The following is a 21,562-nucleotide window of genomic DNA, read 5'->3' on the forward strand; positions in this document are numbered from 1 at the left end:
GGACGGCTGCAGCAAGTGACGCAGTACAACGTGCGACGCGCAGAGCAGGTGACGTAATATATCAAGCGACCGTGAATGAAAATACGTTGAATAAAAATGTTGAATAATAACGGGTATAACAAGCGAGAACGTCCACTACTGGTGGGCGTCCAACAAACGCATGACTTTCCCCCAGTAAGGCGCTGTTCGTGTCCTATGTGAAACAGTCATTTATTGCGTTTTTTGTTTTGTTTTTAAGTCCTTTTAAACCAAACCATGATGTGTTTTTTTTTACTATACCTAACTAAGTAGTTTTGTTTCAATTTAGAACATTAATCACATGTTTAAAACTGTGACTGTAATACTTTTCCTCAAAATGTATTTTGGTTATGCAGTTTAGAGACAGGGCTGTCTTATTTCTTATACAGTATGTCTTATTTGTGAGTTGATATGCACTCCAGATACCCAAATGTATGTGCACAAGTACTGAAAAAGTGAGTTTTTCATGACATCCAGTAACATCAGCCCTAACTTGCACTTTTGTAAAAGCTCAGCAGTTCACTTTAAACTAGCCTTGTTTCTTTTTAGGCTTTTCTTCCTGAATGTTCTTTCTTGGGACATATGCTGCTTTGACGCTGCCAGAGTCAAAAAGGCAGGTTTTGTCGGGTAACGACTTGCCAGAATTAACATCTGCAGAGCAGAATGGGAGGTCCTGTTGAATTTGAATGTACGATTACTGAAGTACATTCAAATGCAACAGGACCTCGCCAGAGTTTGATATAGGCCCCATCACAGCTCCGGACAATGCAGCAGTCTGTTGTTTCAGGCTTTATTGGACAGATGATGTGCCTCTAAAAGCAGGACCCCCCACACAAAACCAACACAGAGTGGCCCAGCCAAAGTCTCATGGGTTAGGATTTAGATTATGTATCTTCAGTAAAACCCAAAAGCCAAAGCAGAAACAAAATGTCCCCCTGAAAAGAACGTTTATTCAGAGTGTCTGAAGATTCATAGCACCCTATTGTTTTTGTAGGCTTTCTTTCTTTTCTTACAGTGGAGGCTTCAGCCAGTTTATTCAACTGGTATTTGGTTAAAAATACAGCAGATCACAGAGGTTACTATGACGGGATCTCAGGCTCAAAGCCAAACGTGAGCAGGTAATTTTCAATGAACAGCCTGTAATAAGAACTGGCTCATGAGTCACAATGCACGACGGATGAATCGTCATTTCTTATAGTAGTGACTCGTGAGTGAGTGGGTTCAGTGAGGTGTTCAGACGCTTTAGCTGTGACAAATCTGACAGTGTAGACACAAACTGGAATTGGGCCAATCATAATCTAAATTGCTCTGTGCGAAGGCACTTTGTCCACTCTGTGTCCACGTACAGCTTTACTCTGCTTGATTCTGCCTGACCCTCAGGACTGCTGCTTGCTGCTTTCTGTATTTTTTTGTTGACAACAAGGTGGTTGATGTGATCAGTGACCATGTATTCTCTTGTGTTATAAAGCTCCCATTCAGCCATTCTTCATTTCTTCACGATAACAAAAGCACATATCTGTGTTGGCCACCTGCAATTCAGAGTGCATCAATCATCTCATTAGAAGACGTGACTGTAGTCTTTGTGTTGGAGAGATGATGTTTTCGGATGTCGGGGAAATCACTGCGATGGGATTGTTGAAAATAACTATTCTATAAAAGTAGTAGTAAAATATTCCAGTGAGGGAAATGTTTACGCTTTATTTTCCACCCTTATGAGATGTTGTATTGAGTCTGTTATAGTTTGTTACTTAATACTCGATTCTGATTGGTCAATCAAGGCGTTCTATGGTCTGTTATTTATGTATAGCAGACCGTTGCTATGTATAACAGACCGTTGCTATGGACGCAGTTCTGATGTCGGACTGTTTTTGTGTCAAATTATTGACGTCTCATGTAAGTAGCTGTGTAATAAGCAGGATAATGTACAGCTAGCGGGTCATTGTTTTTAAATAAACCCCTCCAGGGAGATGCAAGACCCTTACTTGTTTTCTATACTTATTCTACTATTCTATTATTCTAAGATAAAGACTTCATGGAAAAAACATTTGAGCTTGTTTTCTGTTGTATTAAAGGGACTTTCGCACGATTGTGGCCTCAATGCAGGACGAGGCGGAGATGTTTATTGCACCACAGAAACAATTCCAGTGCGATGAGTCGAATAAATGTCATTATAGCTGTTACGTAATGTTGTACTATATCAAGACGTTCCCGTAAACATAAGAGAAGATGCCCACACACTGACATCACTTTATTACATATCCAAAAGGTGACGGATCGTTAAAAAAATTTGACTATTGGGAAGGTTTTGGTCACAGGACCATCGTCAACACAACTTACAGATATATATTGCTATATCACAACTTTACAGATGGGTGTGTGGTTGTCATGGGATGTTGTAGTCAATAGAAGACAGATTAAAAGCTCTAACGGATTAAACTTGGCAGCATCATTAAATTAGTCAGCCTCCTCTTTGTGAGCTCATAAATTTCCTGTTCATCCCACTGCCACCCACTAAAATAAAGTTTATTAAAGAAGTAACAAAACTTTATCCGATGATGTTTTCCTCAAACCTTATGTAACAAACTTCAAGTAAACCTATGATTTCACTCGATAACCCACTGCATTTACACTCCTCCTGTGAGCCATTGTTTGTCTTACGGATAAACAACTCTTCTGATTCATATTCTTTGTTCGCTTGAACAAGAACATGGACTCCACCTCAGTCCAGACACTTTCGCAACCTCTCAACATCTGGCCTGGCTGGAACTCATCTGTGTTCATGTATCACTTGTTTTGTTTGGACGACTTCCTGCTGCTCCAAACCATCTCCATAACGTTTCCGGTATTTGGATAACGTCCAGCATGAAAGCCATTCTGTAGAAAGGCAAAGTGGTTTTACCCACAATGTAAACATTGCACCAGCCTTTATGCAATGTACTGTATTGTTTGCCCACAACACAGTCAAGTAAGTGTTTTTTAAGTGTCTTCCCTCCAACACATATGGAACAAAAGCTGAAGCTTGGCTTTACACTAATATTTGAGGAAGTTGCATTTGATTCGTCCAACTTACAACTGCTGAAGTCAGTGTGCATTGTGGTTGATTTGTCATTAATCATATACAGTATGGCGCTGCATGTCACTGAATGCATTTTCAGAAAGTAATTTGATGACAGTAGGGACGGTGTGGAGAAAATTACACCAATGAGGTGATAATCTTTCACCGAGAGTAGCTGCTGATGAGCTCCTGTTGATTGATGGGACTGTTGTCAGACGTACAGTAAGATTATACCCTCCTCACACTGAGGTAAGTGAATGGAATTTCATAGGAATGTGCTCGTAATGGGGGGGAAGAAGATGAGAGACCCGACTCAAACATTTGAACTCACCATTTGGTCGGGAGGCATTCCAGCGAACAGCTTCACAAACATAAACACTACCGTCCCGATGGAGGGGGGCTGCTGAGCCGGAGCGGGGGGTCTTGAGGATTACAAAGCTAATCTGAGGACAGACAGGGGACACCTGTGCCCTCAAAGAACGCCAAGGATTACAGATCCACGCTGCGCTAATGAGGGGAGGACGGCTCCGTTTGGATAGCACATGCCTCAGGGCCGTCCTACTCCTTTCTCCCTCATGTAGGCAGTTATTGCTCCCTATGAAAATGATTTTGATTCTTATACGTGTGAGCTGCAGGGCTCCTCAACTTATCTGCGGGGTAAACGAGAAGAGAAAGAACTGGAAATGTAATGCAGTTGTGCAGTCTGTCACGTATTGGTACACCTGTGGAGGTGTTTTATAACTCAGCTCAACTAGCCTGCAGCGCTAACCTCATTATACCTGTGTAAATGCCTTAAAAACACAAAACACCCCTGTGACTGATGGATTAAGCATTGGAAGGGAACAGTACAGCATCCAGTCATTTCCGGAGTATTGTGCAATTTGAAAATATTTGTCATGAGTAGTCCTCAATAACTTTACGCAGTCAGAGATTTTCTTGTTGTGGCATGTAGTGATGCTCATTTAAAAAGACAGCGAGAGGTTTCAAAAGGACAGTAATAAATTTGAGGTTGGAACATTGCTTTGAATGATGCAAACTTTGTGTTTACAACAGAAAGAGATGCAATCTGTTATAGTTGGATGTGTCATATTGCTTATAAGAGCGGAGAAAACAGTTTTGATGATTTGGATCAAATACTGCTGGTTCTGCTGGCTCGGTCTGAGCGATTGGAGTTGTGGTGCATTAGCAGGGGAAAAAGGTAGAGCTGGAAGAAAGAGGAGAGCGTGGGCGTGAATCAAACTCATTGCAGCCCGAGTCCCCCAAGGACAAATCAATCCCTGCTCTGAAAGATATCTGAGAGGAGGCTGGGTGGCTGAGAGGTGCTGCACTGCACACTTTTGTCTGTTTTTGTCTCTTGTTAATGTGTATTATATATATATATATATATGTGTATATATATATATATATATATATATATAATGTACATTATAAGACGTTAACACAGTGAAGCACAGGCCTGTTTTCAATCACATAAACTACTTTTCTTGGAAGCAGTTTTCTTGCCGTGGTAGCATGAACCGGGAGCTAATTAACTTAAAAAAACCTCATCACTTTCACCTCCAATGTTTGACTTTGCTTTATATGTTTTTGTCAACACCACATCACACTTACGGCAACTTCCCCCTCCCAAAAAAACTCTGTTGTATTTAGCTCTTTTGCTGAGTGCACTCAAATCAAAATTGCTTTCATGTTCAAGAGCACTTATCGACAGCTTTTCTCAAGAGTCAAGTGATGATGTGAAAGCCAGGATGTGGAGGTTAACTGTATTGAAACAGTCCACTTTGTCTATTGTACCACAGTTTCATTCCTGGTGAAGTACTTTGCACATACAGTATATTGAACATGTTCAATGTGGTTGGCTTTTCTTACAATAAGTGCACACGCTGTCTGCAAGAAGATGAAAAGGATAACCCATCTGATCATCCAGACAGGCAGCATTAGAGGGCAAATGAAAGATCCGCCACATCATTAACACCTCGTGTTCAGCAATATTTCACTTAACTTGAGTTAAGATTTGGAGCTAACCTTTTTGCTTTTGGCATTTAGTTTGTAACAGTTGTGTGAAATGTGTCAAGGCCTGTTTCTGAGCTGATTGGACGAACATTTACGTAAAAGTGTGACTGTATTCATTTTCCAGGTTGTAGGAGTTCGATTCTGGTCTGTTCGCACACCTACGCTTGTAGAAATATCCAATTTTAGACTCCCCGCCATTCAAATGGATGACTTCTCTGTTTTGTTAACATAGCCTACATCTTTTCACAGCAATAGCAACTAAAGCAGGCCCTTCATGTGGGCTGTGTGTTTGCTTTTGTAGCCAGCTGTGCTGCGAAGGCTGTGCCTCCACAGACCTCCTGGAAGGTAGTGGTTGGTTGGTGGGCTTTGAGCCAGATGCCTATTTTTACTTTTTATGACTCAAGCTGCCTAATGAGAGGATACATGGACACTAATAAGTTATGTCCATATTTCTGAGCATTGTGGCCTGATGTGAGTTAAACATTGATTTTTATTGATATCGGTAGCAGCTGTAAATGTTGAGGTACTGATTGTAGTATTTACACATTGTTGACTGGTCCGATGTGGCATACTTTAGCTGCTTTTTGAATAATTGGTTGTGACTGACCTTACAACATGCACAGTGAGTCTAGTGCGTCAAATGCTGAGTGTCTTTCTTTAAGTGCATCATTTTGCCAAGATATATTTGTAACACTCAAATGGCTCACTCGCACACACACACACACACACACACACACACACACACACAGACACGCATCGCCACATGCAAAGTCTGCAGCAATAACTTATATGGCTCTTAACCCAGTTTATTATCCATGCCTTTTAAGATATAGTACAGTACGTTCTTCAGCTTGGTGTCTTTGTAATTAACTTGTGTGGCTCTCCTTTACTCAGCAAGATTTCTGCACACTAAAACCAAAAAGGCTAGAAATAGAGTTTTAAACATGGCGAGAAGGAATACCAGATTTTTTTTATTTCTGATACAATACTGCAGCATTAACTATCTGCCAATAATCCATGAGCCAGTTGCATAAAAATAGACCTCAGCCTTTGTCTTATATAAAACTTTAAGTCAGACTTGCTGTAGACACTTAAATTCACCTGTTGCATAAAGCGTCCCTATGAGTGACTGATGAGTAGCCTGTCGCGCGATGCATTATGGGGGAAATAAGACCCTTCACAGAAGAGAAAAAATGGTGGATGTAGCAGCAACACCTCACCAAGTATGGGAGAAACAGATCAGAAAAGGTAAACACTACAAAATACAACGTTGTTAGAACCATTAAAGAGAGCTAAAAGTAATGGATAAACAGTTGAAATAGTTAGCTAAAAGTAATGGATAAACAGTTGAAATAGTTAGCTAAAAGTAATGGATAAACAGTTGAAATAGTTCTCTATAAATGTTTTGCATTGTGTTGTAAGATGACATGCACTGTAGTGTTTTCTGTTTGTCACGCATTGGGGGGAAATCCCGTATGTGTGAACCTCAGAGCTGTAGCCTGGAGTGGTTTAGAGTCTGACATAGGATTCATGTTTGAGCTCAAACTCACAGCTTTAGCTTTTTCCAAATGTTTTCTAAAAAGCATTCACTCGCTAGCAGTACAGATGTGGGACAGCTGCTCTGGAGATGAAATGTCAGATTGGCAGCAATGGAGATGTTGAAGCGTTGAAACCCCACATTTCACAGAAAGAGGGTTGGTCATCCAGCACAGTAAATTCCCTGATTTCCCCCCGTTGTCATCTTCATTCTGTTGCTGTCTAGAGGGAGCTTCTCATGCTTTATCATTATTTCAGACAATGTTTGTTGCTGCCTGTTCCTCATACTTGTTAGCATGATATCTGTGCACGTTTTATCACACACAGCCTGACATGTAGCCATACATATATTTACATATTTGTCAATAGTTTATATCAGATTGCAACTAATTTTTTTCTGCTATCAGATCCAGTGTTTCGGGCTTGTTTCAGACCAATACTGGTACTGAGTGTTGGATCAGTGAGTCCCCAGTTACTGTGGGCAAACAATTTGATAACTTTGGATTTTGCACAATTCGTCTGTGTCTGTCTAATGAGTCAGACCTGTCATAATCCTCCTAATGCGTGGTATTTATTCATCAGGGTGGTCTGCTATCAGGTGTTGGTGAAAAGCTGCCACACCCTCCTCAACATCACCCCATTAATGCCACAGATGCGCACACACACACTCCGAAATAGTGTGGTTGTAGTCGACGTAGGGTAACCTGACCCCAGCGAGCTGAGTGCCTGTCACAGCTCATTAGCATCGGGATGAAATGAAGGCTGGTAGAAGTGGTTCTTTGCTTTAGTTGGAGCCTCACCAAGCAGGAAGCCCACAGCTCAGTGCACCCACAGCGACTCAGCAAACCACCCGTCCAGTCTGCAGGAGCACAGCACCTATATCCAGCACCTACATCATTACCACAAACCCATTTGTCTCCAGGCCAACAGTTCTCTAATATCCAAACAACACAGAAGTCTAGAAATAACTTAATGATTCACCCTCCTTTTAATTTGACCCTGCCATCCACAAAATGTCTGTTTTTGCTTTTCTGTGTAATATAGTGAGACTCTTAGTGGTTTTCTGTCATTTAATGTGACTGTCTACTCAGGTGTCAAATTGTGTTTTAATGTGTTTAGGGAAGGAAAGTGGTTACTAACTCTACTCATCTGGTTAGCAGCCAGACAGAGTCAATAGAGCCTCTCCGACTCCCAATTCCCTGCAGTCAGCACAGCAGCAATCAGCCGGCTGGCAGCGTCTGCTGAATACTAATGTCATTTCCTGCTCGCTCTCGTATAGAGGAGACTGGACGGGCTACACCCTGTGTTTGTACCAAATAAAACACAACTGTTGTGCTTCAAATTAAATTTAAAGACATCAATAGACACTGAAAGCAAATTGTGCTCTAAAATCAGGGATTTAAATTCACTTTGCAGGTTTATTAGCACACCTGTGGAGGGAATAAATTGAGCTTCATCAGTGTCCTTTTAGAAAAGCAAACTGATTTAACTATGGAAGAGACAGAACATAATGTCATTATTAGTTAGCATAAAAGTCTACAAACTTGGTTAACTTTTAATCCTTCTCTTGTTCTGTTATTGGTTAACTCATTTGTATGAATCTATTATTGTTTGTCTTTACATTAGTCCTCCTCTCATTAGCAATTAGTAAGATAATACTTATCCCTGTGCCTCCTAAGCAGCTCCCTCTATATTGATTTTCTTTTACAAATGCACTCTTTTGAAATTAGATGATGATAGATCAATAGTCTAGCCATATAATAATATACAATATAAAAAACTAAAATACTTTTTTAAATTCCAAAACAAGTCGGGGATCAGACTACTCGATCAGTGTCAGACTCTATCCTGGTATTACTCGCTCATGGAAATAGGCTGAATCCCAGGATATTCCTCATCCATCTTCCTCTCGCTCCCCCTGCGAACTCTGCTGGAAAATCCAGTGGAGGAAAAGTGGATGACGAGCGCTGAACGCAAACTGATAGATGATCCAGCCCGTCGAATGAGGAGAGGGAAAGAACCCCAAGCTGAGCGCTGCATGATGGACACATTTTCCCCCTTTTTTCTATCCTTAGCAGTGGAAACATTCTCACTAAGACACGTGTTTTATAAAAAGAAAACTGCAGTTGAATGATGCAGATGAAACACTTTTGTAGACTTGACAGCTTTTGCAAAGGCTGTTGCTAGAGGAGCACACATCTATACTGTTTTCATGTTTTTAATCTATTTTTTTTTTCTCTCTCTCTGGATTTGTTTTGTCTGTAAGAAGTGTTTGCTGGCTAATCAAACTCCAGCTGGGTCACACGTTTTATTTCCATTTTTCCGCTGACATATTTGCATGTTCTGTGCTCTCCATACTGTAGGTGGTACGATTTAAGTGCTGGTTAATTGTTTCAAGCTTTTTCTAATTCGCATGAGGGCGTGGTGAATCCTACAGGATAAAGAAAGGAGTTGTGTAACACTTTTTGGATGATTGGGGCTTATTTTTTCAGACACATGGGTCAGATTAGATTTGTCCTAGACAACACACACTTCTCAGGAAATCCCTCTGAACGAGGAATATAGTATTTACTGCAATCAGGAGAATGAGAAAAGAAAGAAAAAGTTTGAAAGTACAGCGCCAACAAACATTCGCAGCATCCTCCTTTACTTCAAACCCACCTGTTTTTCACTTTCACTTACTTGCTCACTTGCTTGAGTGACTGCTGGATACATGTGATGCAGTTTTAGTTCGAGCTCAGTCGCCTGGTTGTCAAATTCAAAGCGTTGACTGATATAAGGGCTTAGATGTTTCTCCTCTCTGCCTCTGTGTCGCAACCTGACTCTCATTAAGGAGAGACCTCCTTTTCCCGGCTGTGTTGTAAGACTCCTCTGCTGCAGATATTTTGGGATTGTCTCATTAGTGGCGTTTCTGTCAACCATATACTGCGTTGTAGGAAATAGGTAAGATTTTTTTAACCAGGAGGAGTTTGAATCAGGGTTTGGACTGTCGGTGAAATAATCACAAAAAGTCTGAAAAAGAGAGAAAGAAGTAAGCTGGGGTTAGTCTTGTTTCAATGTGAACACTTTGTGATCAACATACTGTAACTAACGACCAGTTTGGCATTAGATTTGCTATGTGCTGTACATTCTTACTCTAGAGAGGAAGAAACCTGTTCATTTAGATGAACTTGTGACCTTTCACTAGCAGCACCATCACACCACACTTTTACAAATATAACTCTTTTGTCATCGGCTCTTTACGATGCTGAGTGTGAAGATAATGGCCAGGTAGAGGGACCCAAAACAATGAGTGTCAGACCTTTATGTCTGCATGTGTAAATGCTGCTGAAAAAATGTGACGTTCTCTTTAAACCAGGTAACAAAGTGCGCAGAAATCTGCATCTCACTAATAATGATAGACAATTGTCTTGCAAACCCTGCTGTGTATGAGCTTCATTGTTTTTAGTTTATCTTGGATGCCAGTTTTTTACCAGACTCATGTGACTGATGCCGTTTCATTATACACATCCAATTAACTCTGACCTTTTTCTCTCTTTCAGAACTCGATGAATCTTCCTCCAGACAAAGCACGGCTGTTGCGGCAGTATGACAACGAGAAGAAGTGGGAGCTCATCTGCGATCAGGTGGGCATCAGTCACTCAGTCTGTATGATATGATGCCATGTAATAAATCAGCCTTCAATACAATTTAACAAAGTGATCCTGTATCTACCTATTTACTGAATATGTAATCCAGGAAAAGATCTGTCCTCTGTGTGTCATCACCACAGCAGCCATGCTCCATCGCCCTGCCTTTATCCTTTACACACTGCGCTGGCTTCCCTGGTCAAGTGGGTTAAGTGGCGCAGCAGGGCGCAAACATCAGCTAGCCAGTTAAAGAACGAGTCGGTTATTGGCGTCAGCTCTGCGTGTAGGAAATAACAGAGGGTGCACGTTGTTCAGTGAGCTGTGGTCTGAGCGCTCCACTCAGCCTGCAACCTCCGTGCCAGAGAGTTTTTCTGCTTCTCTGAGCAGAGAAGAAAAACTGAGACAAGATCAAGACCACCAGCCACTCAAACTGTATAGATAGTCACTGACCCTGAAGGGAACGGTGCCAAAGAGAGCCCACCAGGCTGATGACCGGCAGTCAGAGATCCCCTTTCAGTTTTGAGTGGACTCTATGTTCCTCTGTCAGACCTGAAGTGAAAATAGTTGGTTTCGTTGGTTCCCTTTTTTATTGACAGTGAAGCAGTTTCCAAAAAAACATTGCCCAGCATTGGTTTCTTGATACGTTCTCACTTACAGAAAGAGAACAAAATGCAAAAACCCTAAATGTGTGAATCAGTTTTATCCACGTTTAAAATGACCTGTATCTACTGTAGGCGTGATGTTTCTTAACTACATAGCATTGTAAATCATTTGCTAGTCGATAAAATGCCAAGAAGTTGATGTTTATGGTGTAAGACGATCCATTTCCTCCCATTGTTTTCATCCAAGACATCCAAGAATATCGCTAAACTAGTCCTCCAATGTCTTTATTCCTCTCTTGTTTTCCAAATACCCATGACGGCACAGGCACCTCTGGGAGTAGAGTCCTTTCTGTGTCATAGCTACAGTCAATCTCTTTATGTAACCATGGCAACAGTGATGGAGGGAGGCAGAGAAGCAGAGATGACAGGTACATCCCATTTGAAAAGCAAACGCAGCCAGAGGTTGAAATATTAAACATTTTTTCGGGCAATTATGGGGGTTTATGAAATATAGAGGATGCTCTTGATGTGAACAAAAGGTTAAAACATCCAGAGAACAAAGAAAGGGATACGATGAACTCATCACTGTCATATCCCTGAGACTTCTCAGAATTCGTTTGCAATCCTGTGGCTTTTTCCAACCACCCAAACGTTTTTTTTTTTACAGCCCGTTCATAGATCGGTCTTTTTGCGAACTTGAAAGCACCCTAAACATGTCTGCTTGTTAGCTGATTTTCTCCTCTTGAAGTCTCTGCTCAACTGCTCAGGTGCAGAAGGGGAAGTGTACCTCACCTCTCAAATTTAATCTAAACCAGCTCCACACAAACTCTTTAACGGCCATATAGCATGTTGGAAACCGTTTTATATGTGCTCCTAAAAACAGACGTGTGCTTTCTATGATATAGTCTCTTGCTTCATGCATTTACTGCCCTCCATTCCTCACATTTCTTTGCATGCAACAGGATATGTACAGCACTTGTCAACTCATTCATTATTTTGCTGATAATTCTTCAGCAAAGAAATGGGGTTGAGCAGTCTGTGTGCAGGCTCTCTTTCCTGACGCCGCCGTCCTCTTTCCTGTTTTTGTGAGACAGACACACTATGGCAGTGATAAATGTGATGTTCCTGGTAATGCAGCGCAGCCCAGAGATTTGATCTGATCTCAGTATCTGTATACAGAGGGCAGCACAATGATGAGAACACCTTTGCAATATGTAATCCAATACAATAGCCTTGTAGTAAATGCTACCCTGTATGAATTTGGGTAGACTGTCAGAGAGGAGTTTTTATTTTGAAGCTGTAGTTTTGTGGTACTGTTGTGTTGGATTTCTGTTCGAGGCCATCCCTTATAGTATACAGAGGGAAAACCTTACACCCTTCTCAGCAACAGGTCCATGGCCATTGTCTTTAAATGACAAAACACCTTCTGAAGGAAAAATCTCTAACTCATGTAGAAGTAGACGTAGACACATTTTCACGGGACCCCTGCAGAGATTCAGGGCTCATTTTCCAGTTATGGTACTTTTGACTTGTGCGATCCGTACCAAGATGGACAGTGAAATGAACAGAGACAAGGAACCAGATCAGAATAGGACATCCCAGATTAGAAGAGGGAAAAAAAATCCAGAAAACACCAAATTGCCATGGTGGCACAGAGTATTTTTTGTCTTTGTTTCAGGTTAGGAGGCTCACCTCCACTTTAAAACACTGCAGGGAACTCTGATGTTAGAAAATATGGATTGACTTAGAAAACCAAGGAGCTAACTCCTGCTATGTCGATGTACAGCTTTCGTTTCAGATGTGTGACTTCCTACTGTACTTAGATTCTTATAGACGTGCATCTGAGATCCTTGCATAGTCTGGTATGCATCAAAAATCAAAAATATATGATATATACGAGAGAAAAAGTGTTGTCCGTGAAGGCCAGTCATCCAGTTGTTCTGTCTAATTGCTTAAGTTAGGATATGTCTTGAATGTCTTTGCCCACATCATATGAAAAATACATTTCTTCAACGGCGCGTCTCTCCAGTCTCACACTCTCTGGTGCAGTGTAGTGTGGTATATCACTAAACAGAACCATTCATGCTGCTGTGGTGTGGCGCTCAGCCTGATCCAAATACTGTTTTCCCGCTCGACTCACTGATCCAAATCCAACACTAATCTCGTGTACTTATATTTAGAGCACAATCGAGAGGGGATTTGACCTAAAACCTGTTCCTGGCTGTGAACTTAAGACATGCACGCACACAGCCACACACGTTTTGGGCACAATCCCCCGGGCAGGTTATGCTAAAACTACCCACGATCATTAACAGCAAGATCGTTTATGACCTCATGCAGTCACATCTGAAGAGTTCATCACCCTCCTGCTCTCATCTACCTGTCTGTCAGCTAGACAAAACTAGAAATTACTGTTAAAGAGATAGTTGAGGTGTTTTGAAGTATGAGGTACTTATCCATATTAGTCAGTGTATACCTACAGTAAATGGCGATCTGAACGCCCCCAGTCTTCTGAGAAGCGAAGTAATGATGATTTCCAGTCAGATCTGCCTCATGCGAAGGCTTGTCATGTCCACCATAGCAGACAGGAATCATTGTAGTTATTTTCTTAAAGTGGAACATAATCTGGGGTTTGGTTCTCACCAGTTGAAGGATGACTCATGATGACTGTTATTTACTCTAAAGCCTGTTCAGTTTCAATCTGATGGCTTCACAACAGTTTATCTAGTACTGGCAATGTGATCACTTGTGAGGGTGGGATTTTTCTTTTTGATAGAAAACAAAATATAAACTACAGGACCGCCTGAAATTCAAGCTAAATTCATGATATTGCTTTAAGTGTAACTTCTGTCCTTGTTACTACAAACATTTTCAAATGTTATCTCCCTCTCTCTGTGTATTTCATCTTCTTTTCCTTTCCTTTTGCTCATCTCACTCTTGTTGTTTTCCTTTTTTTTTCGCCAGGAGCGATTCCAAGTGAAAAACCCGCCTCACACGTACCTCCAAAAGCTGAGGAGTTATCTAGACCCAGCAGTCACAAGAAAGGTGAGTGCCCTCGCTAACACACCATCCTGTTCCACTGCTGAAGCTTTTCCTTCCCCTCCGACCCTCTATCTCTTGTCCAGGATATCCCTACAGCTGAGGAAAGATTGCACACATGTCTTCTGGAGCAGACCGCTTATGGGAACTTGAGTTAACAGTTAGGGAGAAAGGAGACAGTTGTTTATCAGAAACGCCCAGGTTTGAGAAGCCTCTGCCCAGCTGAAATGTCATTAAGCAAGACGCTGAGTCCTTACCAATCCCTTGTGGTGCTGTTCTGTGGCTGACAGCGCGCTCTGACCTCTCTATGGAAGAGGAAGAGCAACGGGGAAAAAAACATAATAAGGGTTACTTGAAGGCATAGGAGAGAATAATAGCATTGACAGTCAGAGAGAGGGATCTAGTTTTCTAATTGCCGCATTGACATTTCCTTGCAGCCTGGCAGGAGCTAACGGGAGATATCAGAAGTGTCTTAGCTACATGATAAATATGGGCTTATGTCATCTGTTTCCCTGGCTGCTTAGAAGGGAGTAAGAGGAGGGGCTCCATGAAGCAAAGTATCAGCCAGCTCTCAGGCTTTGCCAAAATGAAGTCTTTTTGGCCTGAGAGAGATGTGGGGGCAGTGCTGGGAGACCGATCTCTGTGATAAACAAATTAGCCAATACACTCTGCCAGAATAACAACAAATCGCTGAATAATTCAATTTGCACTGACTGGAGTTTGGATTTTACATCACAATAAGGCAGCTAGAGCAGCGTGAACAGAGCCATAATGACGGGAGCAAAAAGAGAACAGCAATAACACACACAACTACTACAAATCACAGCACATATGCAAACACAGAGTTGTTGAATTATGTTTCTCCTGCTTGATTTGATAGTGCAAAAATGTGTCATACAGCACATCTTGTGTGTGTGTGTGTGTGTGTGTGATGTGGTTCAGACCTGCATTATTGATGTGCAGGACAGTGATTCCCAAATGGTGTTACCTCAGTCGGGTGGTTTTGCCAGGAGTACATACTGTATGTGGAAAGATTGAGGAGTAGCTTTACTATAAGAGTGAGAAAATTGAATTCCCCCCTGGGGATTAATAAAGTAATTCTTCTTCTCCTTCATCTCTTCTAATCGAAAACATTTATCCACATATTGAGTCAGCTGTAACACCTGGACACCATGTGTTGCGATATGAGCATGGATGTACAGTAAAATAAGAACTGGATACCAGGATGGCACCTATTCCATTCCAATGAGAATTGCTCCCCTGGCGCATACGCCAAATAGTTTTCCTGGCTCTAGGTTTACTTCCGAGGAATTCAGCCCACTGAATATGCGCAGTAGTGTTTTGGAAACTGGAAACAATTGGAAGCAAGGCTGAGCGGCGGTAGAGAGTATAGAAGCAAAGAGACGAAACTCCGGTGTTATTTTTGAGCCACTGCTGCCATTTTGGACTGAAAACGCTTATTATATTTTGAAGACTTTATTATTCAACACAGGCCATTTAGGTAGAATATGACAATAGATTAGAAATAATTTTGTTTTACTTTTAAACGGCACTTTTTAGGCGGACGTTTTACCGGCGTCCGGTAGTCGCTTTCAGTCCAAAATGGCAGAAGCGTAGTTTTGCTACTGAACACTGATGTTGCAATGGAAAGAACAATTGACTTTCACTTCTTGGATCCAGGTCTTATTATACTGTACATCCATAAATATGTTAAGTTGAAGCTAAAAGTAACAGATAAACGGCTGAAATAGATGGCGTTAGCCAAAAGTAACCATTTAAAAAAATAGTTGAAATAGTTAACTAAAAGTAGCCATTGGTAGAGTTAGCTGAAAGTAATGGATAAGTGGTTGAACCATCCAGCTTCTTCCACTCTATTGGTAGCAGTACAGACACAAACTTGACCAAACCAATGTAAACATTGAAGGTTCAGTTGTGTGAACATGTAATTGATAGCACCAAATAACATACAGTTTAATATATTTTCAAACAAACACATTTGTAAAATGACAAGTGTCTACGAAGGACTACTTGATAGGCCTGTGAGGGGGTTTATCAGATAGAAAAGAATGGGAACCACTGGTCTCTGATACTGCTGCACACCTGATGCTTAATGTAATACCTAGTAGATTACACTCACGGGAGATCTGATAAAAGCAGCAAGCGAGAGCAGACTGATGCAGGTCAAAGCAGACAAAACACTAAAGGTTAAAGCAGTTTGTGCTGTGGCGGCGATAGTCTCAAGGTTAGAGACGCAGGCTTGTTGACAGCTGGTTTGAATCTCTAGCCTGGCTGTGTCCTCTTCCCTGCTTCTACACCTACTGCTGAAGTACTTTTGAGCAAGGAGATAGTCAGTGGTCGTCTGTATGTGGAACAAGACACTTTTTACTTTCTCCGTCAGAGATTTAGGGCGGCTGCACGTGTTTTGTGTTTTAGTGCGGTTAGGAATGTTTGGATGTGATAATTGGAAGGGTAAGTCCCACGTTGAAAGAATAATTTGACATACGCTTATTCACTTTTTTCCCCAGAGGCCAAGATGAGTGTCTGTTAAATGTGAAGCTGCAGCTGTGAGCTTAGCTTAGCATAAAGACTGGAAACTGGGGGAAACGGCTAGCCTTGCTCTATCCAAAGCTAATAAAATCCTCCTATCACCTCTGAAGTTCATTAATTCATATGTTATATCTGTATAGAAACAAAAGTTTTTTTTAGCTTGAGAGGTGCTACTAGTAGGTGGATCTTTTCTAGCTGTTTCCTCCTGTATTCAGTCTTTATGCTTAGCTAAGCTCACCATCTCCCAATTGTAGTTTCATCTCTACTATACTAACTTTTGAGAAAATGTTTTTCAAAATGTCAAACTCTTCCTTGAAGGAGATGGTGGCCATGTGTAAAGCTCTCTGGGTGTAAACACTGAAAACGTTCATGGCTGAAGGATTTCAGACAGACTAGACAACATTCACTAATGTTTGTTGGTCTACCAGAGCTGATCAAAATCACATCCACCCTCTCCTCTTTTGATTAAACTCATCTGTGGTTGCATGACTAACTGGTTGTTGGGTCTATAGTAAACCACTCAAGCCGTTGAGAGACATGCCCAGGCCTCTTTTTGTTTATTTATCATCTTGTTTTTAATGTTTAGTCTCATGGGCAGACACACGTGGGATTGTGGAAAATCATCATCATCAATCTGCGTATCCTTCGCCTTGATCAAAGACTTGAAGCAGACGAGGAAACAGGAATGTCATGAGAGAGTAAAGGAAAGAGGGAGAGTGAATAAAGGAGAGAGGGTAGAAGGGGAGAAAGAGATGGACAGCGAATGAGAGAGAGACAGAAAAGAAGCACAAGCGAGCACGGAGGAAAAGAAAGAGTTATGGGCTTCTTTCTACATTCCTGCTCCATCCCCCTTTTCTTCAAACTCAAAACAATTGCCACTTTGTGCCGCTGTGAGAGAGCTGGAGGTCATTGCCTCTGCTTTCCATAGGCAGGCTCCGGTGCATTCCTCTGGGCAGCTCCCAGCCAATCGGCAGCCAAGGAGGAAGAGCTCCAGTCCAACTAGTCCCCAAGAATGTATCAGCCATTGATTTGTTTCCAGGATGACCCCTCCTGAGCTCACACTCCCCAAAATCTCTCTCTCTTTTCCCCCCGTCCACACTCTCAGTGCTGTCTCTCACTTTCCCCTTGCACTGCTCCCTCCCTGTCTCCTCCTCTCCTCTTCTTCTCCTCTCCCCTCATGCCGTCTTCCCCCTCTTCCCCCACTGTCTCTCTTCCTGCTCTCTCTGTGTTGCAGCTGGTAGTACTTAAAGTGTGGAGTGTAGGGCGTTTGGTGGGAGAAGAAGAAGGAGGAGGAGGAGGAGGAAGGGGAAGGGGGGGTTTGCCTCTGGGAGCCTGCGCAGTACCCCTAAATATGCTCTGCTTTCCACACAAACACACAAAGGGCTCCTCCCTAATAAAAACACTCTGTTTCTCATCTCCTCATGAGCCAAACACACACCGCCCAAGCCCAAAGACACTGCAGACCAGAGAGAGAGAGAGACCCGAGCTATGGGAACAGCTCTTCTCTCTGTGGATGTTAATAATAGGTTACCACAGGGCTGAGCTCTGTTTCCTCCCTGATACTAACGCATCATGGAAAGTGACCAGGCCCTCCATCCCTGGGTGGATACCCACTCTCCACTCCATTCCTCTCCTCTCCTCTCCTCTCCTCTCCTCTCCTCTCCTCTCCTCTCCTCTCCTCTCTTCTCCTCTCCTCTCCTCTCCTCTCCTCTCCAACTGTAGAACATTTGACAGGGAGGTCATGGTTAGAGCTAGTCTGACAATTATTTTCCAGATTAATCGCTTCGGTTTATTAAAGGTTAGACAACAGTGTGAAATGTTCATCCCAATTTAGCAGAGTCCAAAGTGACATCTTCAAATGCAGGTTTCAACGTTAATGTTTTTTTTCTCACTTCCCTGGTCGGGCAAGTGGGTCAGAAATCTACTTTCCCAAAGTCAATTTTACTTGCCCCCCTATAAAAATAGTTTTATTAGCGGTTATCAAATAACAACAAAGAACAAAAAATGTTAATTTTTAATCTTTATTTAAAACCTAAGGAACCAACCATGTCATACTAGCTTGCTGGGAAGGAGGCTAAATAACGCTCCAAAGTTGGGATCAATTTCAGCGAGGAAAAACTGGCATGGTCATTTTCAAAGGGGTCCCTTGACCTCTGACTTCAAGATATGTGAATGAAAATGGGTTCTATGGGTACCCACGAGTCTCCCCTTTACAGACATGCCCACTTTATGATAATCACATGCAGTTTTTTGAATGCACGCCTATTCTAAAATGATGTGTTTGAATATTTCTGCATACTGGGGTCCCTAAACAGTCATGGAATTACATAAATTGGCTATCACTGTAAAGCTGAAACTCTTGTGGATCCAATTGTATTAATGTGTGATGATATCAGTCCCTATAGTAGATATTTCATTATAGTGAGACCATTTCTTTAAACTTGACCTCACTGTATAAAATGACCTGTGGTGACCTCTAGGATATTCACAGGCTCATGAAACTTTACAACCACAATCTAGAAACCTAGTGACCTGTTGGGTGACCTGTGACCTACTGTTGACCTGCTATCTCCCCCTAAAGACCCCCTGTACCCTCCTAAAAAACATTTTTAATATTAAATGACTCTTCTCTTTATTGTTATTTCCAATAAAAACAATATATGACAGTTAATATGTTTCACTGGCAAGTTGTTAAAACAATTTTTCTATGAAAATAACAAGGGCTGCCCCACTTCATCGATTAGTCGACTAATCGGTCGTTTTGGTCTTAGTCGACTAAGATTTGTTTAGTCGATGTTGAATGGCTTATTTCCAAGAAACTTATGAAAACATCTCTGGTAAAAGATTTAAAGTGGTGCTTTTGTGTGATTCTTTGTGGAGAAAAAAAGAGATCTGTCGATTAAATCAACCAATCGATTAGTCGACAATATCATATAAGTGTTATTCGACGAAGAATTTCTTCGAGGACAGTCTCATAAATAACTCTCCTCTCTTCTCTGATGCAACAGTTTCACTCCCTCTCATCAGGGATTTCCCGTCCTGTTTGATCACCACCGGTCATTCACTGTGCTCGTCTTGTTGTTGTGGTTATGTAACAGCCTGAAGGGCTTTTTGTTTGTCTGGTCCTGCAGGTCGCCTCCTATCAGAGGCTGAAATCAAAGAGGAACCGCTCATCGTCTCTTTTCTGTTGTTATGCACTGGCAGAGCTCATACCTTCTTGCACCTCTCTTACAGTGGTAGCCACAGTAACAGGACAGAGAATGTGTGTGTGTGTGTGTGTGTGTGATTGTGTGGCTGCTGGTAGGGCTTGAGAGGTAACCAATTAGGCTGCTCGATTTTATCACAGTGCTACCAGGAGGGATTAAGGTTATATAAAGAACCAATGTGAGCAAATAAGATAACAGGAACTACTCCATATTCACAGTTTCCAATGAGTCAGCTCTGTTAGTCTGTTGAATGGTTACTGGCAAGTAAAAGTCCCACTTAAAACAACCCCAATCCCAACTTTTTATTTTGTAATCAGAGCACAGCTTCACATTTGAATGTCACTGTGGTTGCATCTATGTTTGTTTGTCTGACATTTCAGTCAGAAAAAGTTTCCTCCATCCAAAGCATCGCTGGGCTACCACTTGATGATTTACAGTTCTAGTGGTACGATGAAATATCAACTCCCCCTTCTTTCCTTCCTCAGAAATTCAGACGGAGAGTTCAGGAGTCCACCCAAGTCCTGAGAGAACTGGAAATTTCGTTACGGACCAATCATATAGGGTGAGTCACTGCAGGATTGTGTGAAGCGTGTATGTAGTGTTGAATGTCCCAGCCCTGCTTATATTAGATTCAGGGAGAAAAGTCTGACATTCCAGACACCCGGAGACGCCGACGTTGACGCTAACCACCACCACCATCCCCCAGTCACGTCCGTGCTCCGGCCTAATATTACACAGTAAGCCATGTGGCGATGGAGAAAAGATGAATCCATTGATTGTTTGGGGTGGCTGACACGTGAACAGCCTTTGGAACAGAAAACACATTTTTCTCGCTGCCCAACTCGATCAGCAGTGTTTCAGTCAATCTTCACCCTGAGGTGGTCTCATTGTAGATGTTACTAAAGAGATTTCACAACAGATAAAATCACCATTGTATTCATGGGTAATTCCAGGTATTCCCGGGTAACAAGCCTCAGCTTGCTGCAGTTGATATTGATTCAGTGTTGTACAGTCATCGTCAAGGAGAGATCAATATCTCAATGAGCGTCACACAATGTTTCTGTGTTTTCATCACAGGGCCTGTCTCTGTGATTAGAGACGCTGATAGTTAAAGATGGATTACTCAGCATTACTAATGGGGCCTAATGCATTCTGGGATTTGTAGAATCCTCATTTATCAAGGCAACTTTTAAACAAATACAGATACAGCATGGGGATGGAGAGAAAAAATATTTAATTTAATGTGATTGTTGAATAAAGAGTTGCAGTATAGGAAAACAGTTTTTTAAACTTTTCATTGTGAATTTGGCTATGTTGCGCAAAGCTTTTTTTTTTAATTTCTTTGTGACTTTATTTTTCCGAGATATGAACCACCATTGTGAGAAAAAACAGAGACAGAAAAAAAAGAAATAAAAAAAGGATAAATAGACGGGGAATACACCAATATCAGGCCGATACTGACTCAATAATAATTTTACGATTTTTTACCAAGTTGCTGGTGTACGATTTATTAATAAATAATCATTAAAAATATGTGTTTCTATATATTTATTGGTTACATTTTGCTTTACAAAGTTAGGAAAGTGATGTTTAAGTCAAGCCTGATGTTGCCTTACACATAATAGAATGATCCCAGTCACTTCCAGACAGTGAGGCATACAGCTTATTAATTAAACACTTGTATCAGATCGGTACTCAGTATCGGCTGATACCCAAAGCCCAGGTATCACCATCGGTATCAGGACTAAAAAATTCGGATCAGTGCATCCGTAAAATACACACACCACAAAACAAAACAAAAAAGGTGAATTAATTAATTAAAAAAAGTTAAATAATAAAAATTAATTAATTAATAAAAAATAAAAAAACACACTAAAAAGGTTACAGACATTATATAAAAAATAAAGAAATGTAACA

At 41.4% G+C, this 21,562-nt stretch overlaps 1 protein-coding gene across 8 annotated transcripts in view; it reads left to right on the top strand.

Annotated features, from left to right (window-relative positions):
• fmnl2a (formin-like 2a) overlaps nucleotides 1-21,562 on the top strand; it is a 61,464-nt gene that overhangs the window by 10,376 nt on the left and 29,526 nt on the right. For all 8 annotated transcript variants that reach the window (XM_037789436.1, XM_037789437.1, XM_037789441.1 and 5 more), the window contains exons 2-4: nucleotides 10,165-10,248; nucleotides 13,818-13,898; nucleotides 20,131-20,207. In XM_037789436.1, coding sequence (XP_037645364.1) covers nucleotides 10,165-10,248; nucleotides 13,818-13,898; nucleotides 20,131-20,207 — 242 coding nt within the window. The remainder of the gene's footprint in view (nucleotides 1-10,164; nucleotides 10,249-13,817; nucleotides 13,899-20,130; nucleotides 20,208-21,562) is intronic.

Source organism: Sebastes umbrosus, chromosome 13 (assembly GCF_015220745.1).
Source record: "Sebastes umbrosus isolate fSebUmb1 chromosome 13, fSebUmb1.pri, whole genome shotgun sequence".
In the NCBI taxonomy this organism is placed as follows: domain Eukaryota; kingdom Metazoa; phylum Chordata; class Actinopteri; order Perciformes; family Sebastidae; genus Sebastes; species Sebastes umbrosus.